A 27,854-nucleotide genomic window follows, 5' to 3' on the forward strand; every position below is an offset into this window, starting at 1 on the left:
TAAACATTTGTTGAGCGCCTATACGGCTGGATACTAGGCAGGGGCTACATCAATGATACGATGAGGTTGTTGTCCCCTTAAGGAGCTTTCCTGAGCCTAGGTCTCCTCACCTTCTGTTCTGGGGCGACTAAAAAGACGCCCCCGAAAGAGGAGGGAGCGGAGGTCCTACCTGGCGGCAGGTGTCACTGAGTAAGCGAAAATTTCAAAGGCAACGCGGGGCGGGGACAGGCTTTCTGGAGCCAGAAGGGAAGCACGCTCGGCGTCCCCCACCCCACTCTCCCGCTAGTCCCCAGCCTAAGAAAAGAAACCGACTTCATCCGACACCCCCAATCCCAGCCACAAGACCGCCCAGCCCCGCAGCACGAGCCCCGCCCCACTCCGGCAGCCAGCGATTGGGAGATGCAAATACCAGGTTCTCTGCCCAGCAACGGGTGACGCGCCGCCCGAGCGCGAGGCGTGGCCCGGCCGCAGCCCAAGCGGGCACCTCGGTGTTTACACGGGGCGGCCCCGTGCGCGCCGCAGCGGCCCGCAGACGGAGAGGGGGAGGGGTGGCGCGCGCGCCGGCGGGGCCGCGCGGGGAGAAAGACACTGGAAGGCGGCGGGGCGGAGAGAGGCGCGCGCGGGCCGCGGCCGAGCAGGAGGCTGCAAGGAGAGCCCGCGGGGGCCCTGGGAGTGCAGTTCGTCAGCCCCCGCAAAACAATGTGTGGCGTGCTGCGGGGCGCAACTTGCCGGAGGCGGCGGGGGCGCGCCGAGCCCGCCTGAGACTGCGCCGCTGACCTTCTCCCCCCGCCGTCCGTTGGGCCCGAGCGCCCAGCTTCTCGCTCCCCAGCTCGCGGGGGCCGGGCCGAGCTGCAGGGCGGGGCCGCCCCTCCGTCGCTGCTGCCTCCTCCCCCACCCCCAGCCGCTGAGGATGCGGACGGCCCCCGGCGGCGTCTAGCGGCCCCGGGCCCAGGCGCGATGGTGCAGCAGCGGGGCGCGAGGGCCAAGCGGGACGGCGGGCCACCGCCCCCGGGGCCCGGGCCGGCCGAGGAGGGGGCGCGTGAGCCCGGCTGGTGCAAGACCCCGAGCGGCCACATTAAGAGACCGATGAACGCGTTCATGGTGTGGTCGCAGCACGAACGGCGGAAGATCATGGACCAGTGGCCCGACATGCACAACGCCGAGATCTCCAAGCGCCTGGGCCGCCGCTGGCAGCTGCTGCAGGACTCGGAGAAGATCCCGTTCGTGCGGGAGGCGGAGCGGCTGCGCCTCAAGCACATGGCGGATTACCCGGACTACAAGTACCGGCCGCGCAAAAAGAGCAAGGGGGCGCCCGCCAAGGCGCGGCCCCGCCCCCCCGGCGGCGGCAGCAGCCGGCTCAAGCCCGGGCCGCAGCTGCCTAGCCGCGGGGGTCGCCGAGCAGCGGGAGGGCCTTTGGGGGGCGGCGCGGCGGCGCCCGAGGACGACGACGAGGACGACGACGAGGAGCTGCTGGAAGTGCGCCTGGTCGAGACCCCCGGGCGGGAGCTGTGGAGGATGGTCCCGGCGGGGCGGGCCGCCCGGGGACAAGCGGAGCGTTCCCAGGGGCCGTCGGGCGAGGGGGCGGCTGTCACCGCCGCCTCCCCGACTCCGTCGGAGGACGAGGAGCCGGAGGAAGAGGAGGAGGAGGTGGCGGCGACGGAGGAAGGCGAAGAGGAGACGGTGGCGTCGGGGGAGGAGCCGCTGGGCTTTCTGTCCAGACTGCCCCCCGGCCCCGCCGGCCTGGACTGCAGCGCCCTGGACCGCGACCCAGACCTGCCGCCCCCCTCGGGCACGTCGCACTTCGAGTTCCCGGACTACTGCACCCCCGAGGTTACCGAGATGATCGCAGGGGACTGGCGCCCGTCTAGCATCGCCGACCTGGTTTTCACCTACTGAGCCCACCGTCAGCGGGGCGCGCACGCCCCCAAACCAGCTGTTTACATACAGGAATCAGGTATTGGGGCCCCTCGGAGGCCGAGGCTGGCACCCCATCTCCCGCACAGCCTCCCCCCTCCTAGACGTGCCCAACCCCCTTCAAATCCAGACATGCCCTTCCCCCGCAGACACACCCCAAGGCAGCCCAACCCCCACCCTTTCTCCGACATCCAAGCCCCTCCCCATCTTACCCCCTCCCGCACAGCCACCAGCAGCCAGCCCCCCCCCCCTCCGATACACCTCCCGTCCTCCCCAAGAGACCTGTACCCCTCCCCCATTTTGCACACGCCCCTCCTCACGGCCGGAGGACACGCCCCTGCCCTTGCTCCGGACTCCCTCTGCCTTAGCCTGGCCCGCCTCCTGTCTTGTTTGGGGGGGCGCTGCAGCTGGGCGGCCCCGCGCCCTCCTCCCTTGCCCCTCCCTCCCAGGGAGGGGGAGGGGCCCGTTCCTTTTCCCCGGGAACACTGGGATCCGCCCCCTTCTCGCGCATGCTTAATGCTTCTTGGGAGGAGGGAGCTGGTCCCAGTCGAACCTCACGCCCCTGTCAGCCGATCCGGGAAGAAGGGGGGCGGATATAGAGCGATCCTGAGAAATCTTTTGATCCAGGAGCCACGGCTTCCGTTCAACCCGACGGGGCGTCACTGCCTTAAATGGGAGGAGCACTCGGAAGGGGGAGAAAGAGACTAGCCGGCCCGGAAGGGTTGGTGTGGAGCTTGGAACTCCCAAGTGGCATAGCCCCTTATCCCTTACGGGGTTGCCCAACCCACGTGCACCCACCCCTCACCGACTGCATGACTGCCTCTACAGCTTGTCTTGGTTCCAAGAAGCCAACCTTTCTTTCCCCCGCCTGGGAATTGGGGGCAGGGTCTTTCTCTGGAAATCCTTCAGGAGAGAAAAAGAAAACTCAGAACCAAGACACGTAACAGTTGGTTTGGGGACAGGGTCCTTATGCTCCACCCCCCCCCAAGTGCCCTTATCACCTCAGGGCACACTCCCAGCCTGGGCTCCTTCCTAAGCCCACCGCCCCTTCCTGTCACCCAGGTCCCTCTGCCTACAGTATTCAGTGGGAGAAACTGAGACACGTTGGTACTAGGGGGTTGAGACTGAGGCATAATAGCAGATGAAGTGGCAAGAAGAGCCCCACTTTTCAGCAGCTGGCTTCAGAGAGACCATCGACTGGGCCAGTGAGACTGAAGGGAGGGTCAGAGCAGTCTTGGGCCGTTTGCGCCTAGTGCTGCTGCATCCAGTTCGGAGTGCCCTCGGAAACCCTGCCCCTGATGCTGTTACCCCTCTTACTCCAGCTCCCCTCTCAAGCCCTGCCCCTCCGGCCTCCCCACGCCCCATTTGCCCTCACTACCTGTATCTCACCGGCGTGTGTTCACCCTCCTGGGTGTGCACACACTCTCATTCACACACACAAATCTCAGGAACAAACGGTCCCAGAGTCCTCCGGGACCCCTGCCCAGGGTCTCTGCAGGTCTCTGCCCCACGCGTTCCCGTCGCTGACAAAGCCACCAGCTGCCTCCTTTAAGCTTGGTGCTCCGGCTCTGGGCCTTTTTGCGCGCGCGCTCTTTCTCTCTTTTTCTCTTTCTCTCTCTCTCTTTCTTTTTCTTTTTCTTTTTTTTTTTTAAAGAAAAACAACAACAAAAAAGACAATGAAAAATCCCAGAAAACGTCATGTGAGTGAAGAGATGTCACTGTCTGTGGTCTTGGAGAACTAGTCTCATAGCTGAGGGGAGGGGGCACTGGCACCCACAGCAGGACTTCTGCCAGGACTGAATAAAGTGTATTTGCCCCATCTCGCCCTGTGCTTCTACATGTCTTTGCCTTTCCTCAACCCTCCCCAAACAGTTTGGCAGATTCAAGTCCATGTGACTTAGCACCATGCAGGAAGAGCTGGGGGTTCCAGGGCAAGGAGGCACCTGGCCCCTCTAGGCCTCTCTGCTCCCTCTATCTCAGGACTCCTGGTCTTCGTTAAGGATGGCAGACTCACCCCTGCAGAGGCCAGGCAGGTGACATGAATGAGAGAGTCTGGGTGGACACTGGCTTCATGACCCACTTCAAGGGGAGCAACTGCTCACTTCCTGCCGGTTGTGACCCTGTGGGAATGCGGCCCACTGTGGCCAGGGGGCTAGATTTTTCAAGAGAAGATGGAAATCTGGATGTTTCTGTGAACATCTCAATTTCAAAATGAAAGCTGAGTGAAATATTTTTAAATCCTTGTGGACCAAGTGAAACACGTGTGCAGGCACACCTAGTCCGAGGGGGCCAGTTTGACCCTGCCCTTAAGATTAAGAATCAGGGTTGAGCCACAATACCTGGGCTCAAAGCCTGGCACTGCCACTGAGCACCTGTGTGACCTTGAGCATGTTAACTTTACCCTGACTCTTCTTTCCATATGTGTAACGCGGGGATGATAATACCTGCTTCACAGGGTAAAATGAAGTTCGAGGTGAGAAGCATTTAACATGGTGCTCCATAAATTGTATTATTCCATTGTCCAGAGGAGGAAACTTAGGGTCAAGGTGCAGAAGCAACCTGTAAAGGGGCTTCAAGCAGCCAAGGTCAGTGACAGGGCCTCAAATTTTGGTTTCTGTCTCCTGGTGAAGTGTTACTTCAGGGTGCTTGCCTCTCCCTCCCTGTTTGAATCTGCAGATGGTGTTAGGCTGGCAGCTCAGGGTGTGGAGTAGTGGGGTTCGTCCCCATGCCTAGCACATAACTGGCCCCCAGTGTAGATGTCTTGAATGACTGAAGAAGAGCAGCAGAAGCCACGGTGATTCCTGTCCATGAGATTCTTACCAGTGTGTTTTGGGAACTGAGACCAAGGCTTTTCAAAACTTTTGTCCCCCTACACCTGTCCGCCTAATTCTTCCTCTACCAGATCCAATGAATTCCTAAGGTTGGACAAAGCCTGTTCCCCAGTAAGAACCAAGGCCAAGTGTGCAAGTCTCATTCAGAGGGTATTTGGGGACTGGGATACCCATAGATGCTTTAAAAGAGGACTAAAGCAGGTTTGGGAGGGCTGGGCACCTATAGAAAGGGGGCTTGGGGCCGCAGGAATTACGGTGAGCGCTTCCTCTTGGCCTCTGATTGGAAGCAAGATTGACCACAAATCAAAACAAAACCTTTAAGAAAGAAAAGGTGGAAGAGAGCCACTTCACCCAGGGCAGCCTGCATCTGGTGTCCGAATGAGCACAGGTGTAAAAGCCTGCCACTTCAGTTCAAGGTGGGACAGACACAGGGAGTACCTGCCCCCCTCCCATGTCCTCACCCCAGGGCCCCTCCAGGGTGGCTGAGGCTTTGCCTGGCCAGCAGCGCAGTTTGGCTTCCTGAACCCAATTCTGTCTCCTCCCTCTTCTTTTCACAGGTGTTTATGCCTAATAAATATCTTGCACCCCAAACTCAGTCTCAGTGTCTGCTTCTGGACAACCCAGTCTGCAGCGGAGGGTGGAAGGGGCTGGACAAAGGGAAGGGGATCACTGGCCCAGCAATTGCAGCTGGGCACCTCTGATGCCCACTCCCTCAGGAGGAGTCTCGTTTCCACCAACACCGTCAGCCCCAACCTCGGGGCTGCACGCTCTCCACCCTTTCCAGTCGGCCTCAATTAGAAACACCGACCTCAGCCCACAAGTCACTCAGGGCCCTCTGCTGATGTCATTCTCATTCGCAGTCCCTCCCCTGGCCTAAGCTGGAGAGAGAGGCTAAAAGTCTGTGTTTGCCCTTCACGATGCCCTGGGAGGGGGCAGGGCAGGGGGCGTGTAAAACGCCAGGCCTGAGATGGTGCTAGAGTACTGCAGGCCTTGGGCAAGCGCCTCCCTTCGCAGGCCTTAGTTTCCCCCGGGTGATGTGGGGGAGGAGGAAATACGAATAGAAGAGAGACCATTTATTGTTATTTTGGTTCCTTCCATTTCTGAAGGAAATGGATTCTGACCTGTGAAAGGTGGGGGCGAGACCTGCTTATGTGGACTTTGGGGACTCCTAGTGGCTGAGAGGAGTAGGAAGCATTGCCGGCGCGCGCCCTGGAGAGGTTGCAGGGTGTGTCCCACTCTAATCCCCCTCCATTCATGCTCTCTGATTCATCTCTGGGTCAGGTTCCTGGCCGGGGCTATTTGAGCTATCTTGGTTCCAGGGCTTTAAAAACGCCTATACGCTGAGGTATTGGCCATCTATTCCTATGTAACGAAATGCCACAAAGTTAACCGCTTAAAACAACATGCATTTATTATTTCATAATCCCTGTGGGCCCGGAGTCCGGGCATGCCTCAGCTGGGTTCTCTGCTCAGGATCTCTCACAGCTGCAGTCACGCTGTTGGCTGGGCTGCATTCCTTTCTGGAGCTCAGTGTCCTCTTCCAGAATCACGGGGTGGCGGGCTGAACTCAGTTCCTTGTGGTTAAAGGACTGAGGCCCGCATTTTCTTCCTGGCTGTCAGCTGGTACCACTCTGGATTCCTAAAAGCCACTCAGTTTTTTTCTTCACAGGCCCTCTCTCAGTGTGGAGGCTTATTTTGTCAAGGAGCAGCAGGAGAATCTTTCTGCACCTTCAAGTCACTTGGCTCAAGGAAGGCTCTCTTTCAAAGGGCTCACCCAGGGAAATGGTCCTTTTGATTCACTAAATATCAACTAATTTAATCACATTTACCTTGATCACATTTATGAAGTCCCTTCCCCTTTGCCAATAATGTAAGCTAATCACAAGAGTGACATCCATCATGCTCCCGGGTCTTACCCACACCGAGAGGAAGAGGTTATGTTGGGCACGCACACCAGGGGGTGGGAATCTTGGGGGCCATCTTAGAATTCTGCTTATCATAGCTGTAGCTTCTCAAGCTTATAGCTCCATCCCGACACTGCCAGACTCATTATGTCTAGCTGCCTTCTTGTTGTCTTCACTGGGATATCTAATCGGCACCTGAAACTTGGCATGTCTAAAAATGAAGTGTGGTTTCCCCAATCCTCCCAAGCCTGCTCCCCCACCCACATCTTCACTTCTTCACATATTACTTTAGCTGGCCTTTTAAGGCCAGCAAACTTGACTCTTCTTTTCCTCATAGCTTCATATCCCTTATAGCCTATTGGTTCTATCTTCAAAATGTGTCCTGTGTCCTATCACCTCTCACCTTTTCCATGGCCACCCTGCTGGTCCTGGCCCCCATCATCTCTTGCCCGGTATCCTTTACCAGCCACCTTGCTGAATTCCTTGCTTTCTCCTTTGCCCCATTCAGTCTTGTTACCCACAGAGCAGCCAGAGGAATCTGTTTAAGCTATAAATCAGACCATATACCGTCTCTGCTCGAAACTCTCCAATGGCCCCCGTCTCATTCAGGCTAAAAGCAAAAGTCCTCAACAAGGCCTGTGAAACCCTGTGTGATCTGGCGTGTGGCCCACCCTGGGACTCATCCTTGCTACTTTTTCCTTCTCTCACCATGCTTCAGCCACCCTGGCTTCCTTGCTGTTCCTCAAAACTGCCAAGCACACACCCACTGCAGGCCCTTTGCACATGCTGTTCATTCTGCTTGAAATGCTCTTCTCCCAGGTTTACTCTCTCACTTCCTTCAGGTCTCAGCTCCAATGTCACTAACTCAAAAAGGTCTTCCCTGACAGTTCATATAAAGTATCACCTCCCCTTATGCTATCCCCTTACTTTGCTTTATTTTTCATAATAGCATTGATCACTATCTGGCATTTATCATATAAAGTTTTATTTTGTATGTATCTCTCCAATTAGTATGTAAGCTTCATGAGGAAGGAATGGCCTCTGCACTGGGCTCCATGCCTTAGCTCATTCAATCACTCATTTGCTCACGCATGCAACAAACATTTATTAAGGGCCTGCTTTTCCACGCTCTGTGCTAGGTGCTGGGTGTACAAAGGTGAAAAAAACAGACACGGTCCATCCTCACTGAACCCTCAGGTCTGGGGAGCAGAAAGACCCATAAACACAGGGGTGGAAATGCATTGATGGAGATGGACAGTGGGGCTGGGGGGACACAGAGGAGGCCCTTAATCCAGACACGGAGCAGGGTGTGGTCAGGTCACCTCCTGGAGGAGGCGATGTTTAAGCTGTGACTGAGACCTCAGTGCATTGTTGTGGTTTTAGGACACGGCTACAAGTTCTTTGACATTCCTCCCATAACTTTCCTTCCTCTTGAATCTGGGCTGGTCTTCGTGATCTACTTGTAACTACTAGAATGCAGGAGTGAGGCTGTAGGTTTCCAACGCTAGTCACTCTGAACCACCGTAAGAAGTCCAACAACCCTAAGACTGTCACATGATCAAGAAACCCCAAAACACGTGGATGGACCACATGCAGGTGCTCCAGGTAGTACAGGCACTGCCAAGGCTCCAGACACACGAGTGAAGAAGCCTTCGGATGATTCCATCCCCTAGTCACTCAAGTCCTCCCAGGTGAGGCTCAGCCACCATGGAACGGAGACAAACTGCCCCCTCTTGCGCTGTCTGAATTCCTGACCCACATGAGCAAAATGAAATGGCAGTTATTTGCACTATTCAGTTTTGGGGACAGTTTGTTATGCAGCAATTAAAACTAGAATAGTAGGATGAGGCAGATATGGGGGAAAGATAAAGCTTTCCAGACACCAGTGAGAGCAAGTGGGAAGACTCGGCAAGAGAGGCTGACATGGAAGAAAGTCGGTTGTGGCTGGAGGGGTTGGTGGGGAGAGAGGAGATAGACTGGCAAGAGCATGAAGGGCCTTGAAGGCATTTAGACTTTATCCTGGGTCTCCAGACTGCAGCTCAAGGGATCTTCTGAACACATAAATCTGACCACTGCTGAAAACTTCTCAGTGGTTCCCTATCACCTTCAGGATAAAGTCTAAAGTTCTTGGCCTGGCATTCAAGGCTCTTTGCAGTTGACTTCTTTACTGTCTTAAAGACTCTTCTTCAGCTATCAGCTCTACCCAGTGAAAATGCTCTATCATGCCATTTGTCTTTGCTCTTCTTGAGAAATTGGAGGGACTTTGGGCTAATCACTTTGCCTTTTGAGGCCTCAGTTTCCCCATCTGTACAGTTACGTGGTTGGACTAGAAGTGTTTAAGAGCATATCCAGCCTGGCTTTCCAGAAGCCTATGGAACCTTCCTGTCTAGCTTCTTCCAGGTTGCCTAGCAATGAACGCCAACACTCTCCCCCTTCCTCAGAGGTTTCTTAGCAACCCAATTTCTCACCCTCAATTGTTTTCAGGGTTTCCTATTAACTAAATGAATGTCAAGTTCTGCTTTTTCTCCTCCAAAATAATCTGAGACCAAGGAATCTCTTTGGAGACCTGGATGCAAACCCAGAATGGAAAGAAGCCTGGGTTTGAGTCAGTGGATGATTTGCTGTAAGACTTAAAGAAGTTACCTGGGGCTTCCCTGGTGGCGCAGGGGTTGAGAATCTGCCTGCTAATGCAGGGGACACGGGTTCGAGCCCTGGTCTGGGAAGATCCCACATGCCGCGGAGCAACTAAGCCCGTGAGCCACAACTACTGAGCCTGCGCGTCTGGAGCCTGTGCCCCGCAGCAAGAGAGGCCGCGATAGTGAGAGGCCCGCGCACCGCGATGAAGAGTGGCCCCCGCTTGCCACAACTAGAGAAAGCCCTCGCACAGAAACGAAGACCAAACACAGCCATAAATAAATAAATAAATAAAATTTAAAAAAAAAAAAAAAAAAAAAGAAGTTACCTGACATCTCTGGCTTTTATTTCAGATTATGAATACCTATCAGGCACTTTCCCTATTCTCTTGTGTGTGTTTGAGTCAACTACTAAATTTATTCACTCTTTCAAAAAGTCTTTACTGAGTGCCTACTCTGTGCCAGGCACAGAGAAGAACTAAGAACTGTCCTAAGAACTGGGAATTCATCAATGAGCAAAACAGACATAATCCCTGCCTTCATGGAGCTTACACTCCAGTGGATGGAAACAAACAATCAATAAACTGATAAATCTATACAATAATGTCATGTAATGAAGGCGGTAAAGTATGAGGAGAGGCTACTATTTCAGATGAGGTGGTTGCATCAGTCAAGAGAGGCTAGGAAAGCCGGGGGAGGAAGGGCAGAAAAACCCTGGCTTCTCCCTTTCTCCCACCCACCTCTTCCTCCCACTGGCTGAGCTCAGCTGGAGGCCAGCTGGCAAGGGAGGCTGCGAAATACAGCCTCCAGTGGTCAGCTCTCCAGAGCAGGGAAAGAACAAGGAATTGACTGGAAGGCAACAAGGTCCAGAGCTGCCTTGTGACCCTTGGGATGTCCACAGGTTTTTTCAGTTCACTTCCTGCCTATAAGCTGTTGGGGATCCTAGGATCTTTTTTTTTTTTTTTTTTTTAACATTTTGATACTTTAACAAAAATTGTGGTAAGATACGCATAACATAAAATTTACCATCTTAATCATTTTTTAGGTGTACTGCTCAGTGGCATTAAGTAGCCACATTGTTGGGTAACCACCACCACTGTCAAAACTAAAACTCTGGGGCTTCCCTGGTGGCGCAGTGGTTGAGAATCTGCCTGCCAATGCAGGGGACACGGGTTCGAGCCCTGGTCTGGGAAGATCCCACATGCCACGGAGCAGCTGGGCCCGTGAGCCACAATTACTGAGCCTGCGTGTCTGGAGCCTGTGCTCCGCAACAAGAGAGGCCGCGATAGTGAGAGGCCCGCGCACCGCGATGAAGAGTGGCCCCCACTTGCCGCAACTAGAGAAAACCCTCGCACAGAAATGAAGACCCAGCACAGCCATAAATAAAAAAAAAAAAAAAACTAAAACTCTCTACTCAGGAATCCGATAACTGCCCATTTACCCCTCTCTCCAGCCCCTGGCAACCACCATTCTCCTTTCCGAATCTATGAATTTGACTACTCTATGTACCTCATATAAGTGGAATCATACAGTATTTGTCTTTTTGTGACTGGTTTACTTCACTTAACAAAATGTCCTCAAGGTTCATCCATGTTGTAGCATGTGTCAGAACTTTCTTCTTTTTTAAGACTGAATAATATTCCATTGTATGCATATACCACATTTTGTTTATCCATTCATTCGTGGACAGGCACCTGGGTTGCTTCCTCCTTTTGGCTATTGTGAACAACATTGCTATGAATGGGTGTGCAAATACCCCTTCAAGACACCCTGCTTTCAGTTCTTTTAGGCATATATCCAGAAGTGGAGTTGCTAGATCATAGGGTAATTCTATTTTTAATTTTCAAATTATTGCCATACTGTTTTCCATAGCAACTACACCATTTTACATTCTCACCAACATTGCATAAGGGTTCCAGTTCCTCCACATCCTCGCCAACCCTTGTCATTTTCTGTTTTTGCTTTTGTTTTTTTGATAGTAGCCATGTTAATGGGTGTAGGTTCCTAGGATTATTTTGAGATTTGAACAGTCATGGGCTTTTTATCCCAGGCTTGTGATTTTTTTAGGCAGACAGTTAACTCAAAAACTTAGGCTTCAGGACTTCCCTGGTGGTCCAGTGGTGAAGAATCTGCCTTACAATGTGGGGGACGCGGGTTCGATCCCTGGTCAGGGAACTAAGATCCCACATGCTGCGGGGCAGCTAAGCCCATGAGCCACAACTACAGAGCCCATGGACCCTGGAGCCTGCACGCCACAACTAGAGAGCAGCCCGCGCATTGCAACGAAAGATTCCCGCATGCCTCAATGAAGATGCCATATGCCATAACTAAAAACCTGACACAGCCAAAAATAAATAAAAATAGATAAATAAATAATAAATAAATCTTAAAAAAAAAACCACTTAGGCTTCTTATCCATTTGACTATAGCCAGTTTCATGTACAAAACCATACCCACAATATATTTCAACACATAGTCCTTAGGTTTGCTTTGTTTCTCTGCTTTCTTACCCCAAAGAGCTCTTTTTTTTTTGGAGGGGGGCTTGTGTGGGTTTTTTTAAAAGTATTTATTTGTTTGTTTGTTTATTTTGGCTGCGCCGGGTCTTAGTTGCAGCACGTGGGATCTTTTAGTTGCAGCATGCAGGATCTTTAGTTGTGGAATGCAGACTCTTAGTTGTGGCATGCATGTGGGATTTAGTTTCCCGACCAGGGATTGAACACAGGCCCTCTGTATTGGGAGCGTGGAGCCTTACCCACTGGCCCACCAGGGAAGTCTGTATGTGTTTGGTTTTTTTTAATTTAATTTTTATTTTTTATTGGAGTAACAGTGATATACAATGTTTGTATCTTTTTTATTGGAGTAGCAGTGATATACAATGTTTGTGAGAATCTTTTTCACTTATACATATACATATATATATATTCATCTTAGGATTCTTTTCTTAGGTTATTACATGCTGTTGAGTAGACCTCCCTTATTATACAGTAGTTCCTTGTTGATTACCTATTTTACTTTATTTTATTTATTTTTATTGGAGTATAGTTGCTTTACGATATTGTGTTAGTTTATACTGTACAACAAAGTGAATCAGCTATATGTGTACATATATCCCCTCTTTTTTGGATTTCCTGCTCATTTAGGTCACCACAGAACACTGAGTAGAGTTCCCTGTGCTATACAGTAGGTTCTCATTAGTTATCTATTTCATACATAGTGTCAATCCCAATCTCCCAATTCATCCCACCCCACCCCTTACCCCCTTGTTATCCATACTTTTGTTCTCTACATCTGTGTCTCTATTTCCAAAGAGCTCTCTTGATTTAATGGCAACTATCAGGAATAATTAGGTAGTAAAGCCACACCCTTTAAATGATCTTGGCCCTCAACCATGTTGTCCATCGGAGAAGTTTTACAGAGTATTTTCATCCAAACCCTTTTAAAATTCAATCTCTTACTCTAATTAACTTTAGCCCAAGATACTTTAATCAACAGAGAAGTTTTTTTAAATGGGTGTGAAGGCCCTTAACTTAATCTATGCCCTGAAACATTGTAATGAATTAATAGGTTCTACTGTGCTCAACACCTCTTTAAAGCTCATTTCTTTCCATTTGGGGTCTAGAAGCATTAGAATTTTCCAACTCTGCAAGAATCTAAATTTCTGAACTCTATTTCCTTTTATTTCTGTTTGCAAATCAGCCCATTCTCTTCTTTTATTTTTTTTTTTAATAGATGGCACTGTCTTTCTTTTATATAAATTTATTTATTTATTCATTTATTTAATTTTTGGCTGCATTGGGTCTTCACTGCTGCATGCGGGTTTCCTCTAGTTGCTGAGAGCGGAGGCTACTCTTTGTTGCGGCATGAGGGCTTCTCATTGTGGTGGCTTCTCTTGCTGCAGAGCACAGGCTCTAGGCGAGTGGGCTTCAGTAGTTGTGGCACGTGGGCTCAGCAGTTGTGGCACATGGGCTCAGTAGTTGCGGCTCATGGGCTCTAGAGCGCAGGCTCAGTAGTTGTGGCGCACGGGCTTAGTTGCTCTGCGGGATGTGGGGTCTTCCCAGACCAGGGCTCGAACCCGTGTCCCCTGCACTGGCAGGCGGATTCTTAACCACTGCGCCACCAGGGAAGCCCAGCCCGTTCTCTTCTGAGCTCATCTCGCTCTTGAATATTCAAATAAATGCAGCCAAAGGCACCCCTGTAGTCAGCTTCCCAAGTTACTGCAATAAAAGTGTTACTAAATGTTTTGGTTCTGTAGAACAAGGATTGCCAGCTCCCCTGCCTATGGCCCCAACCACTAAGGCAGTGACACACAGTTTGGTTTTGGTAAGTACCCTACTTCTGGTACCAATTTCTTAATCAGTCAGAATAGGCTGGATCATGACATAGTAACAAATTAACTCTGAAATATCAGCAGGTTGGCATAGTAAAGGCTTATTTTTTACTTAAACGTATTCTGATATTGTGACTCTCCAAAGCAGCTTTCTCCACTCAGAGACTCAGCAATCCCATCTACCTTCATCTTCTGATGCTACCATGTCAACATGTAGCCTCCACAATCGTCACGGCAGGAGGAAAGATAACTGGAGGGTCATGCACCAGCTCTTAAATGCTCTAGCAGTTCTAAAACACAGCCCCCACATTATTTAACATCTCTCCTACTGAGAGTGGGGAGTATGTCTCCTCTTCTTAAATCTGGCCTCTGTGACTGACAGAATAGAGTAGAAGTGACACTGAGCCACCTTCTAGACTCTAGCCTTGAGAAACGTGCAGCTTTCACCTCTTCTTTCCTGGAATACTCATTCTTGGGATCCAGCCACCAGGCTGCAAGGAAGCTTGAGAAACTGTGGAAAGTCCTACAAGGAGAAGAACTGAGGCCCCCGGTCCTCAGACACAGGTGAGCTCCCACCTGACAGCCATTACCAGCTTGCCAGCAATGTCAGTAAGCCATCTTGGGAGTGGCTCTTTCCAGCCCCCAGTCAAGCCACCCCAGCCGATGCTAAGTGGTGCAGACTTCCCACTGAGGCCGGCCAGTTGCAGATTTGTGAGCAAAATAATGATCATTGTTGTTTTAAGTCACTAAGTTTTGGGTTGGTTTGTTATATAATAACAACCAGAACAAATGCTTTGGCCCAGAAGTGACATGCATCACTCTGCTCACAGCTCATTGGCCAGAACAAATCCCATGGCTTTGTCTAACCTCAAGTGTGAAGCACATAGAAATTTGGTGAGCAGTGTATGTCTCTATCACAGTGATGCAATAAAACCTCTTTGATAAGGTGACATATGGGCAGAGATCTGAATAAAGCCAGAAACTAGCTATACAGATATCTAGAGAAAAGAAAGAGAGGCAGAGAAGCAAACAGGTGCAAAGGCTCCGAAGCCTTGAGGTAGGAGTTTGCCCACTGTGCTGGGTTCATTCAAGGAAAAGCAAGGAGGCCAGTGCGGCTGGAGTCCAGCGAGTGAGGGAATGGAAGAGATGAGATCAAGGAGGGAAGTAAGGTTGTGGGGGAAGGGCAATTAGAGGCCACAGTAAGGACTGGTTTAGCATATCTATTGCTGCATAGCAAACAATCTCACAACTTATACCTTATAGCAACACCATTTTATTATCTTGCAAGATTCTGTGGGTTTATGGGATTCAGTGGGATGGTTCTTCTGCTCATGTGATGTCACCTGGGGGCTCAAGTGGGCTGCAACATCCAAGATGACTCACTCACATGATGCTGTCCCATACAGTAGCTCGTGCTAGCTGTGAGCTTGGCCAAAAAAAAGAAAAGAAAAAGAAAGAAATGTGGCTATTGCAACTAAGGAACCGAATTCTAAATTTTATATAATTTTAATTACTCTAAATTTAATTTTAAATAGCCACATGTGGCTAGTGGCCACCATATTGGTCAACCAAGTGTCAGTGGTACAAATCTTGCTGCCAGGGCCCTACTTTGGGCATGACTACTGCCATCTCAGACCCCCACATCCATCCCCATCCCCCCAGTGCTTTTGCCCTGCCCCTAGTGGTCTCTTCTCTACATTGTAGCCACAATGATCCTTTAAACCATGAGTCAGATTCTCTCATTCCTCTGCTCAAAACCCTCCATGGCATCTCATCTTACTCAAGGTAAAAAGGAAAGACTGGTGGATTAAGGATGGCCACAAACTCTTTGTCACTCTGCTCCTCCTCATCTGAGCTGACCCAGCAACTGCTTTAACCAATAGAATCGGGTGAAAGTAATGCTGTGCCAGCTCTGGACCTGGCTTTCAAGAGGACCAGCTTTCCCCCCATTGTGGAACACTCACTTGTGGAATTCTCCCTCTTGGACCCCAGTCCCCATGCAGAAGAAGCCCAAGACACATGGAGAGGCCACACGTAGATGCTCCAGTCGACGGCCCAAGCCAAGTGCGGCATGAGGGATCCTAGTTCCCTGACCAGGGATTGAACTCGTGCCCTCTACATTGGGAGCGCAGAGTCTTAACCACTGGACCCCCAGGGAAGTCCCTCTAGCCACATTTCAAATGCTTAATAGCCAAATGTGGCCAGTGGCTCCAGTATAGGCAACACAGATATAGAACACTTCCATCTTTGCAGAAACTTCTATTGGATGGTACTGGCTTAGACCTTCTCATCTCTTACGAGCTTCCACATCTAAAATCTTTAACTACAGGATCCCACATTCTGACCTCAGACTCCCTTCCTTCCCATCCACTTATTTTTGGACTGCATCGAGCTCTTCAGTCTGGATTCCCTGAGTCTTCTCCAGATCCATCTGCTCCCCTCCTGGGCTGCCTTGGCATCCTTCCCCAACAAGCCAGGATCCATCGTGAGTTCCATTATGGGATCTGCTCTCTCCCTTGCTCTCTGCATCACCCATCACCCTCTCCTCTGCCTCACCTGGAGCCGGGGTACCAGAAGCCTTTTTCTTCTCTCCCAGGTCTCCTGACACTGCCAAAAAAAGTCACAACTATGCGGACCCCTGTCTCCACAGCTGATGGCCTCAGAGCCATCAGAGCAAATTCAGATTCTGTCACATTGTGGCAGGCCTTGGGCAAGTGACTTACCTTCCCAAACCCAGGGTTTATCATCTGTAAAATGGGGATTATCAGAGCTCCTATCTCTAAAGATTATTGAGAAGTAAAATTATCCTGGCACATAATAAATTCTCAATAAGTGATATCCATCACCATCATCATCATCATTATTACTGAGTGTTCCAAATCTTTACCACTCTTTAAAAAATTATGGTAAAATATACGTAACATGAAATTTATCATTAGCAACATTTGGTACATTCATAATGTTGTGCAACCATCACCACTATCTAGTTCTGGAATACCTTCATCACCCCAAAAGGAAACCCATTAAGCAGTCACTCCCCATTCCTCCCTTAACCCAGCCCCAGGAACCACTAATCTGCTTTCTGTCTTTATGGATTTTCTGAGTCTGGATATTTCATATATACGGAATCATAGAATACGTGGCCTTTTTGTCTGCTTCACCACCCTTTGAAAGGGTGTTGAGCTAAAACCTTTCTATTTTGGCGGTCAAATGCTCTACCCTGGAGCTATACCCCCCCTAAACCTTCCTCTCTCTTAATTGATAATGCCTCTTGTTTTCCTCAAGAACATTCAATTTAACACATTTCCTGTCACTCAACTTCCTACCCTCCTCACCCATAAACAATAAAAATAGTAGTAACAATAATAGTAGTAACAATGACAATAGTGTATTGAGTTCTTATTCTGTTCCGGGTGCGTTGCTAAGTGTTTTATATACACATCTCATTTCACTCTTATAACCCCTCTGAGACGCAATTGCTGATATTATCTCTATTTTACAGTTAGGGAAACAGGCTCAGAGCATTGAGATCATGTAAGCAGAGAGTGGCAGAACCAGGGATTCAAATCTGGATCTAACTGCAGAGTTCAACTCACAAACACCAACCTGCATCTCTTCTCAGTGGCCCTCCTCCTCTCCTTCCGCGGGTCTCAGAGGGCACTGGATCCTTCCTATGCTGCTGGCTCAATGCCAGACCATCCACCTATACATTTGACCTCATCCCTTCCCATCACCTCCCCAACCTCAGCCATCCCCTCTCTCATATCATCGGAGCTGAAGCTGATTCTAACAGATGTGGAGTAGAATCACCTGGTTGCTTCTTTGTTCACTTGTCTGATGCTTGAACTGGGATGACTCAAAGGCCAAGCTCAGTTGGGATGGTGGTGACTTCTGTGGGTTCTCCATGTTATTTTGGCTTCCTCTTAGCATGGCAGCCTCGAGGCAGGCAGACTTCTTGCATTAGCACCTCAGGTCTCCAAGAGCTAGAGTTCCAGGGGGAGTGCCTGTCCTTTCATGTCCTGGCCTCGGAAGTCAGAGCATCACTTGCACCATACTCTATTGGTTGAAGCAGTCATCAACTCACCCGAGATACAAAAAGAGGGTACCTAGATCCCACCTTGCTGTAGGAGAAGTGCTAAGGAATTTGCAGCCATGTTTTAAAATGGCTGCGGTCTGTTTCCAATCTCTTGCTATTCCTGCACTTCATTGTACCCCCCCCACCACCAACAACTCTTGAATCCATTCATTTCTGTGCAAGCCCACTAGGCCAAGACATCGTCATCTCTGACATGGAGCCTCCTAACGGATTTCTTTCCTACCTCGCTTGAGCTTTCTATCCTGTTCTTCCCAGGGATCAACAGCCAGAGGGATCTTTTCGGAGTGCAGATCAGATCACACCCCTCCCCTCTTTACGACGCTTCCATGGCTCCCTACTACTCTTGGGTTGAAGTCCAGACTCCTTATCTTGGCTTGTGAGGCCCTGAAGGATCTCACGTCTGCCTGCCTCTCCAGGTTCATCTCCTGTCACATGGGAGGGCTTCAGTCTTGAGCTCTAGGAATTCCTCTCCCTCCCTCTCTCTCTCTCTCTCTCTCTCTCTCACACACACACACACACACACACACACACACACACACACACACACAGAGTCAAATGGGTGTAGTACATATATAGCACTTAGAGAAGTACTTTGCTTACACTCAGCATCATATATTTGCTATTTTTATTAGTCTGTGTTCAGTAGGTGTTTACTGAGCTGCCTGCTCAATGCCAAGTGCCCTGTGAGGCTCGGGGATACAACAGTGAAGGAACAGGATGTGTCTCCACCTTGCAGAGTTTATGCATCCCTGTGTCCCCGGCCCACAGCCCGAGGAGAGACGGAACGGACACTCAGGGCACAAAAGCACGTGCGCACAATGGTGCCTGAAGAAGCTTGGAGAGGTGTGGTGACTTTGCCAAGCCCATAGAGTGAATGTGGGACAAAGCCAAGGCTGTGGGTGGGCACACGACAAGGAATGAAGTAGACTCAGCTGCCTGGCAAGGGCTGGCTCTCCAGGGAGATGGGCCAGAGGACACACTGTCCAGGACGGAGCTAGGGGTAGGTTGGGAGAGAGAACAAGGGAGGATCCTTCCAGAAGGGAAAGGACTTGTCTCTCCCAACAGCTTCTCTCCAACCCCAGCTCCCTTCTCAAGATAAGGGGCGCTGATCCTCAGCAAGGGGTAGGGGCTCAAAGAGGGAGAGAATGGAGAGAGGATGGGGGACTCAGTGAGAGGGTGAGGACTGCAGTCAGATAAGGGGCTCCTGATGCAAGCAGGAGGGGACTTCCTGGTAGGGACCCGGCAGGAGAGAGGTGGGGCTCAACGAGAGAGCCAGCAGTCTGTGAAGAGGATGGGGGCGCAGCCAGTAGATGAGCGTTTGTACACTGGGGTGAGGGCTCCATGAGGGGGATGGAGGCCCAGAGAGGAACGGAGGATACAGTGCGGAAATGAAGGCTCAGTGAAGTCAAGGGTCTTCAGTCAGAGCGTTGGGAGATTGAGGGGGTGATGGAACAGTCAGACGAGGAGTTTGAGGGACTGCATGAGTGGGTGGGGTCGAGGGATATGATGGGGTCCCCGCGAGGGGCCTGGGGTCTCAGAGAGAGAAGGGAATTCTTGGAAGGGGACCGGGGCTCGCAATCCTGCAGGGGTCCGAAATCTGCAGAGCCAGCCCTCAGGGCGGGCCGGCGCCCCCCCACCCCCGTGTCACCCCCGCCCCCCAACTGCGGCGCAGGCGCCAACACAACCCGCTTCTGCTCTGCTCGCGTTCCCGCTCCCGCTCGGCGGAGACTGCGGACGGAGAGGTGAGCTCAGCCCTGCCCCACGCTCGGCCCGACCCCCACCCCGCCTCCTCCCAGGATCTGGAGAGCCCCCACCCCTGCCGCGTCCCCAGCCCGGCCGTGTCCCGCCTCGGGCAGGACGGCGGCGCCCCGGCCCTGGTGTGCCTCGGGCAGGACGGCGGCGCCCCGGCCCTGGTGTGCCCCGGGCAGGACGGCGGCGCCCCGGCCCTGGTGTACCTCGGGCAGGACGGCGGCGCCCCGGCCCTGGTGTGCCTCGGGCAGGACGGCGGCGCCCCGGCCCTGGTGTGCCTCGGGCAGGACGGCGGCGCCCCGGCCCTGGTGTGCCTCGGGCTTTGCGAGGTAAGATCTCGGGGAAGTAGCAGGGGCAGAAGTCTCGCCAGCCCAACGCCCGGAGACACTTCAGGGTTGGTAGGTTGGGCGGAGGCCTCAGAGGACAAGACCCCACCCACCTCTCTGCAGAAAACCCATTCCCGCCCCCTCTTTGCCTCAGTTTCCCTCTAGGGGAAAGGATGCACTTAATCTCGACCGGGGAACTGGTGGTCGGCTCAGAAACAGTGTGCGGTGGGGGCGGGGGAAGCTGGCCTGATTTCTCTGGCCTCACCCCCCAAGACAGCGTCCCTTCAGGCCTGAGCGACACTGGACGCCGGAGTGCGCGGGTCTGGGGGTCTGCGAAGGAGAACCGAGCGAGGCCCCATAAAGGCGAGAGATTCCACCCATCTTCGGGCCCTCGCGCCTGACACCGCTCGCCTCCTAGCCGCAGCCTCCACCCCTCGGACCCAGTAGCTCCCTCCTCTTCCCTCTCCCTGCTCACGGAGCCCCTCCCGCATCCCGCCTAAGGACAGCTCCCAATCAGCTCCTTGGCAACCCTAGTCCGGGGCTCTCAGCATCCTCTCCCACCCTCCCCCAGACCGCCGGTCCGCCTCCCGGCAACCCTAAAAGGAAGGGGAGGGGCCCGGTCGAGGGGGAGGCAGCGTCAAGGTCACCTTCCTGCTCCGATGCCAGCAGGATCGGGTGATGTATATTTGGAGGAGAGGGACAGTGAGCTGCAGGGGAGGAGGAGCTAACCCAGACCTATGATCCCGGAGCTCCCGCCCCGCCCCGTCCCCTAGGATCTTCAGTTAATGGTCGTTGCACTGATGCCCACCGCCCCGCCGGCCGGGGTGAGGAAGCTGAAATCTCCCGGGTTGGTGCCCGCTCTGGCCACAACCTCTGCAGAGCCCCACCCCTCCCCCTCCCCCATTCCCTCGAGCTCCGGCTCTTTCCCCCACCTCTCGCCCTCTTCTTTCTCTGTCTTTCGCTTTTGATCTCTGCCTTTCCCCATTGTATGTCAGTGGGGGTGGGGGGGTATTGTCTCTTACCCCTTTTCCCTTTTTTCCCCTGAGTTTCGGGTGAGGGCTGTGGAGAGCTGTGATTTATAGACAGGCTTTAACGCAGCACTTCTACGTGCTGGTGTGGATCCATAGAATTACCTCCAGCACACACTGTGGCTCTGTGTGTGTGTGTGTGTGTGTGTGTGTGTGTGGTGTGTCTGAGTGTCCGTCTCTTTGTGCTGTGTGTCTAGCTCTATGTGTCTCTACGTGGTATATGTGTGCCTGTCTGTATATGTCTGTGGTGTTTGTGTGTCTGTGTTGGTGTGTGTGTATGTGCATCTATCTGTGTATGTCTCTGGTGTGTGTGTGTGTTTCTCTGTGCTGTGTGTTTGTGTGCTGGTGAGTCTCTCTACACAGGGATCTGAGGATCACATCTGGAAATGAGAGGGGACTAGAAATTTGTCTTATCCTTCAGTGTAAGCACATTGCTTCATTTTGTTTGAAGCTGCTCAGAGGGACTGAGGGCCATCATGGGATTGGGGGAGCCCAGTCCTTCCCCAGCAGCCCCCACCCCCTTTGCTTTTAGTCCTAAGGATGTTTGGATACACAAGTACCTTCCATTCCCTACGCCCCAGTGTCTCCATTTGTGAAAAGAAAGGTCCTTAGATAGGTTTCTTTAGAAATCTAACGTTGAGCCTAAGAACACCTAAGCCTGAGGACCCCTGACTTTCACCTTCTGTGGAGTCAAGATTCCTTGGGACTTGGAGATCGTTGCCTTCTGAGGGGCAGCCCTGGGGAGGGATCTTTTAGGACCTTGCAGCTTGGGGAACTCCACCCGATTGGACGAGTGTCAACAGTGACACTTTCAGCCCAGAATACCTTGAAAGGCAGGGAAATTAAGGGGAAGAGATTTGGAGAGGAGATGGGGATAAGAAGCTCTCACTCTAGACATGGGACTCGAGAAGTTCAGGATAAAATAATAATGAAGAAATTACAGTAATAATAGTCACAGAAGCTATCATTTCTTGGCACTGGACACAATAACTGTATAAAGCAAGTATGATTATCAGCTGTGTTTTACAGATGAGGAAACTGAGGCTTAGAGAGGTGAAAGCACTTGTCTGACATCACACAGCCAGGAAGTGGTGATCCTGGATTCCGATCCAGGCAGCCAGGCTCCAGAACCCACAGTTCCAGCCACTGGGTGGCCTCCACAGTAAACATGCAAATTTATTGCCACCAACAAATTGCCAGGCTGTGGGCTAAGCACTCAGTGCCTTGGCTCATTCTCACTATACTCAGACAGGCCAGGATTCCAGAAGGACAGGCTCTGCTATGAGTGTGAGCTCTCTAAAATGGGTGGAGAGGTGAAAGTAGCACAAAGATTCAGGGGGCCTTGGAGAATCACCATGGGCAACCCTCACTGCCCCCTCCCTCTGTCCACTGCACCAGGCCTACCCCACAGGGACCCAGGATGCCAAGCTGCGAGCGTCCCTGTGGCTGCAGCCGAGGCCCCAACGTGGAAGATGGCAAGTGGTATGGGGTCCGCTCCTATCTGCACCTCTTCTACGAGGACTGTGCAGGTACCCCCCTCAGCGATGACCCTGAGGGGCCTCCTGTACTGTGCCCTCACCGACCTTGGCCCTCACTGTGCTGGAAGGTAAGGTGGGAGGAGGAGCAATTCCTGTGATTTCCTGTGGTTTCAGGGAGGAGGTGGGATCAGTGGATAGAAAGAAAAGGGGCTGCGTAGCAATTAGGAGTCTTGCATGTTCAAGCAAGAGGAAACCCAACTCAAATGAGTTTCAACAATAAAGGGAAAATATTGCTCATTTTATAGAAGAGACCAGAGGTTGGGTGCCTTCAGGCAAAGTTCGCTCCAGCAGTTCAAAGCATCACACTGAGGACTCAAGATTTCCTTCAGGCTCCCCATGGTACCCCCATCCTTGCAGCCCATTAGTTTGAGGCTCTCCCCATGTGTTCTCCAGATGACTGCTCCCAAGCTGACCCTCAATCTCTCACTCCACACCTTCCAAGGGAAATCAGAATTTCATCCAGTATTTCTTTCAGAAAAGAAACAATGCTTTTCACATCCAGAAGTCCTGGCAAGTATTGCATTGGCTCTGATTGGTTCACTTGCCCAGCCCTGAACTAATTGCTATGGCCAGAGGGATGATATATGCTGACTGGCAGGAAGAAGGATTCACCTCACTTAAATCTTCCTGTGGCTTCCCAAAGATATACTGGGGGACTGTTGCCAGGACAGTAGAAGATGTGAGAGAAACGAACAGTCAATGTCCATACCAGCCATGGAGAGCGGTCAGTTAGGGAACACCATGTGAGTAAAGGCATGGAGGTGGCAGTGAGCTGGGTCCCTACAATGCTCTTTCATAAATACTGTAGGAAGCCTGAGACAGAGGGTTCCTCCTCTCTGCTTTCAAAAGGCTTCACTCTAGTGGGAAGGCGAGGTGCCAACCTGCACAGTGAATGCACAACCTCAGCCAGGTGTGCAGAGGATGGCAGGAGAGGAAATGCCCTCAGTGCCTGGGGTGATCTGGGAAGACTTCCAGGAGAAAGTATGTATTTTAAGTTTTTGAGCATCTTCTTATTGTCAAGCAGTGTGCTGGGCTCTTGGAGACACAGAATTTAAGATGATGTGGTCCCTGTCTTTGAGGAGCTCCTAGCTGTGGTTCATTTAGTCATTCTGCAAACATTCTCTCAGCTACTGCTGTGTACCAGCACTGTGCTAGGCATGGAAGACACCTTGGGAACCCAAACAGGCAGTCTCTGATCTCATGGCTTTCCCAGCTCTCAGTCCAGTGTAGCAGGCAGACAGACATCACTTACATAGTAACCAAGGTACACGTCCAGGTGTGCACCAAAGTGAGTGCACTGAAGAGCAAATGGGCACAGCATTTGCATGAGTGCAGAGCTGGGGACTTGACCCAGTCCAGGGGCATCCTGGAAGGCTTCCCTGAGGAGGTGAGGTTTGAGATGCATGTGATCTGAGGGCTGTATAGAAGTTAACCCAACAGAGGGATAGAGGTAAAGGGTAGATGGGACAGGGGGATAAGATGGGACCCAAATGATGATTCAGGGGGACTCAAGGCTGGCAGAAGAAATCCACTGCTAGGTGGGAGCTGAAAGGGAAATTAATTCAGAGACCTCAAGATTTCAAATAGAACATGACAGTTTGTGCCCTTGTCAATTAGATCCTAGCAGGTGTGTCTATGATCCCATCTTTTAAGGTTGGGCCAAGGGGTTACCTTTAAGTCCAACTGGGATCCAAGGTGATCCCTTGGCCTGGGGCCCCAGCTGACCCTGACTGCCTCCCAATCTGTCTGCTTCTCTCCAGATCAGCTTATCCTCAGGTACCCTGCTTCTGCTACTGGGTTTGGCAGCCCTGACCACTGGCTATGCAGTGCCCCCCAAGTTGGAGGGCATCGGAGAGGGCGAGTTCCTGGTGTTGGATCAGCGGGCAGCCGACTACAACAAGGCCCTGGGCACCTGCCGCCTGGCAGGCACTGTGCTCTGCGGGGCAGCCGGGATCTTGCTGGCCATCTGCATGTTCTGGGCCATGACTGGCTGGCTGAGCCAGGACCCCAAGGCAGAACCCTTGGACACTGAAACCGATGGCCACATGGAGGTCTTCGGGGATGAGCTGGAGCAGCAGTTGTCCCCCATTTTCCACGATGCCAGTGGCCGGTCTTGGTTCTCACCACCCGCCAGCCACTTTGGGCAATCCTCTGTGCAGACCATCCAGCCCAAGCGGGACTTTTGAGCTGCCCTCACGGCCAGAGGAGGAGCCAGGCCTGGGGTCTGGACCCTTCCTCCTCCCCACCACATCCCACCTTCCCATTGTCTCCCTAACTTCTCCCTTTCAATGGGGCCCTTTCCATCTAAGCCCCCAGAAAGCCCAACTCCATGTCAGAAAGTCTGGAGCTCACATCTCTGTGTCCCCCTCCCAGGGGTAGGGCCCTAAGTCCTCCAAGATGCCAGCCTTTCCCGAGTCCCCCCAAAACTTCCCACCCATTCCTCCTTTCCAAAGCCATTCAAGGGCAGAAAACTCCCTCAACCTATCCCCACTCTTTCCTCTGTATGACCTTGGGCAAACCCCTTACCCTTTCAGACCATCAGTTCCTGCCTCTGCACTAATGAAGGGTTTGGACCAGATTCTAGAGTTGCATGACTTTCTTTTTCTCCCCAGGATATAAGTATTACCTTCCATAGGCAAAGGTAAGGGGAGGGGTAGTGGGGTCATTCTTATCCACTGACCCCTCCCTCTGTCAGCTGCACCAGGAGGCCTCAGGATGGGTCCAAGATGCTCACTTGGACCAGGATGGTGCGAAAACATTTACTCCTTACAGTATGTTTTCTATACATCTTGACATCAGAGCCCCCAGTCCACCCCATCCTGAACTATTACTAACCCCAGTTTACAGATGAGGTGGCCGAGGGAGGCTGGCAGTCTGCAGGAACTCGGACCCACGTCTGTAGACTCCTGGAACAGATCTTGTTCCACAGTGGGAGCAGGACTCCACACCTTCCTGGCTTCCAGGGGACCCCCAAGGGTGGCACAGGTTCGGCCCAGAGAGACTAGCTGATGCCTGATGGTCCCAGGTGGCTCAGAAGATACTTTGGACATGCATTTAAATGGTCTCTAAGAGCCAGGGGGCATGAGAACTGGGATGTCTTTGCCCCTCAGAGTCCACCCGCCTAGAAACCATCACCTACAGGTCCTGACCTCACCCTGTACAAATGTGCCCTCCTGGAGGCACCAACCCCTCCATCCAGCAGGCTCCCCAGCCAGATGCATCATCTCTGTTCTCTACCACTAGGGGGAGCTCCAAGACAGCTGGAGAGAGATGCCCAAGGCTCATGCCTCTACCCTCCCCCTTTAGTCTCAAGGTGGTGGGGATGGGGGTGGGGGCAGCCCTCCTGGGAGGGTCCTCAGTCCTCCTCCACAAAGCAGGCCCTACTGCCCCGCCCCATTCTGCACCCTTCCACCGCCCCCCCACCCCCACCTTGCCTTTCAATAAACAGCTGGGATGGATACTGACTTTGCTTCTCTTCTCCCTGACCACCAGGGCCTAGGGAGGGAAGAAAGAAACTGCTATGAGCACCTACTGTGTGCTGGGCACTTAAATCCATTATTTCTCGTTTGCTCCTCACGATAATCCTTTGAGAAAGTGGATGATTATCTTCATTTTACAGATGAGATGAGAAATTTCTCAGCCTTCTTGACAAACTTCTGTCTCCATCCCTGAGAGGGATGTGAGGAGGGGGTCTAAGAGCCCGAGCTGGAGCCAAAGGTGGGATCTTTTCCAGGAAGATAAGAACAGTTAACCTCCACTAGCACTCACTGGGGGCCAGGCCTTGTTCTCAGGGCCTCACAGACATGAGTTTGTTTAACCTTCACAACCACCTAGGTGGGGACTATTATTCCCAAATCTCACTCCCAGGCTCCAGACTTGGATTTCCACCTGAATTCACCTACATGTTGAACCTCAACTCAACTTTCCCGAACTGTTCTCCTTTCCACCCCTCCCCTTCCAGACCTGCCCCTCCTATGCTGCCCACTCCTGAGAGAGTGACAGCTCCGGCCAAAGCCTTGAAGTCATCCTTGACTCCTCTTTCCTCACAGCCTGAATCCAAGCCACCAGCCAGTCCTGTCAATTCACCCTTGGAAATGCACCGGTACCTCAGTGCTTCTCGCCATCCTCAAGGCCAGCTCCCTGGCTCTCATCTGGATTATTGCACAAGCTTCTCCCGGCTCTCCCAGCTTCTTGATTCTGTGCGCACACATGCATGCACACACGCACACACCACACCACACACACACACACACACATACACAGAGACTCTAATCTTTACAGAGCAGTCACACAGATCCTGGATGACATAGGTTAGACAGTGTCCCCTCTTTGCTTGGAACCCTCCCATGGCTCCCACCTTTCCCAGAGTAAAAGCCAAAATCCTCCCTGTGGCCTTCAAGGCCTGACGTGATTTGCTGACACCCTTCTCCCACTTTCTTCCCCTGTGGCCTCAGCTCCCACCACTCTCCCCGCTCCTGTCTCCTCTCCAGTCAGACCGGCCTCCTGGCTATTCCTTCAACATCAAGCACAGCTCCTGCCTGAAGCCTTTGCCTAGCCATTCCCTGCTGGTGTGTTCTTCCTCAGTTCAGCACTTGGTCAATCCCCCCACCTCCTTCAAGTCTTTGTGCAAATGTCACCTTCTCAGTGGAGACTTCCCTGAGCAGCCTATTTTTTTTTGGCCGTGGGATCTTCTTTCCCTGACCAGGGATCAAACTCGGGCTCTCCGCAGTGAGAGCGAGGAGTCCTAACCACTGGACCACCAGGGAATTCCTGCTGAGCAGCCTAGTTTAGAAGGTGACTATGCCCCCATTCCCTGTTCCCTGTGTACTTTGGGTTTTTTTTTTTTTAACTTTTTATTTTATATTGGAGTACAGTTGATTAACAATGTTGTGTTAGTTTCAGGTGTACAACAAAGTGATTCAGTTATACATATACATGTATCTATTCTTTTTCAAATTCTTTTCCCAATTAGGTTGTTACAGAATATTGAGCAGAGTTCCGTGTGCTATACAGTAGGTCTTTGTTGGTTATCCATTTTAAATCTAGTAGTGTGTACATGTCAATCCCAAACTCCCTAACTCTCCCTCCCCCCCACCCTTTCCCCAGTAAATATAAGTTCCTTCTCTAAGTCTGTGAGTCTGCTTCTGCTTTGTAAATAAGTTCATTTGTATCAATTTTTTTTTAGATTCTGCATATAAGCGATATCATATTTCTCTTGCTCTGTCTGACTTACTTCACTCAGTATGACAATCTCTAGGTCCATCCATGTTGCTGCAAATAGCATTATTTCATCCTTTTTAATGGCCGAGTAATATTCTACTTTGGTTTTTTGCTTTCCTATAGCATTTACCACTTTTCAAATACCAGATAATTTACTTATGTGTTATAGCATCATTTGTTACCTGTCTACCCTTGCCACAGTACGTGCTCCACAAGGGCAAGGATCTTTGCTTGCTTTGTTTACTGACATATCCCAAGTGCCTACAACAGTGCCTGCCACATAGTAGA

General features: G+C 51.8%; 2 protein-coding genes and 1 long non-coding RNA gene across 5 annotated transcripts; 2 read left to right on the plus strand and 1 right to left on the minus strand.

The window, feature by feature from the left end:
• The first annotated feature begins 498 nt into the window (after nt 1-498).
• SOX12 (SRY-box transcription factor 12) lies at nt 499-3,737 on the plus strand. The gene is made up of 2 exons (XM_082362844.1): nt 499-1,954; nt 2,542-3,737. The coding sequence occupies exon 1, from the start codon at nt 958-960 to the stop codon at nt 1,894-1,896; it is 939 nt and encodes a 312-aa protein (XP_082218970.1). The 5' UTR covers nt 499-957; the 3' UTR covers nt 1,897-1,954; nt 2,542-3,737.
• LOC309614460 lies at nt 3,541-15,009 on the minus strand. The gene is made up of 3 exons (XR_014236180.1): nt 10,697-15,009; nt 9,612-10,401; nt 3,541-9,292 (listed from the first exon to the last, which is right to left on the minus strand). It is a non-coding gene; the product is annotated as an uncharacterized lncRNA (long non-coding RNA).
• A 4,352-nt stretch (nt 15,010-19,361) lies between these two features.
• NRSN2 (neurensin 2) lies at nt 19,362-25,806 on the plus strand. 3 transcript variants are annotated; one of them, XM_082361498.1, is made up of 3 exons: nt 19,362-19,447; nt 22,220-22,414; nt 24,107-25,806. In XM_082361498.1, exons 2-3 carry the CDS (start codon nt 22,229-22,231, stop codon nt 24,530-24,532), a joined length of 612 nt encoding a protein of 203 aa, XP_082217624.1. In that variant the 5' UTR covers nt 19,362-19,447; nt 22,220-22,228; the 3' UTR covers nt 24,533-25,806. The 3 variants fall into 3 exon arrangements, with proteins under 3 accessions (XP_082217624.1, XP_082217623.1, XP_082217622.1); XM_082361497.1 differs by lacking the exon at nt 19,362-19,447 and adding an exon at nt 19,688-19,783; XM_082361496.1 differs by lacking the exon at nt 19,362-19,447 and adding an exon at nt 19,810-20,604.
• The last annotated feature ends 2,048 nt before the right edge of the window (nt 25,807-27,854 follow it).

The sequence above is a fragment of the Balaenoptera borealis genome (genome assembly GCF_965194805.1).
Source record: "Balaenoptera borealis genome assembly, chromosome: 16".
Classification (NCBI taxonomy): Eukaryota; Metazoa; Chordata; class Mammalia; order Artiodactyla; family Balaenopteridae; genus Balaenoptera; species Balaenoptera borealis.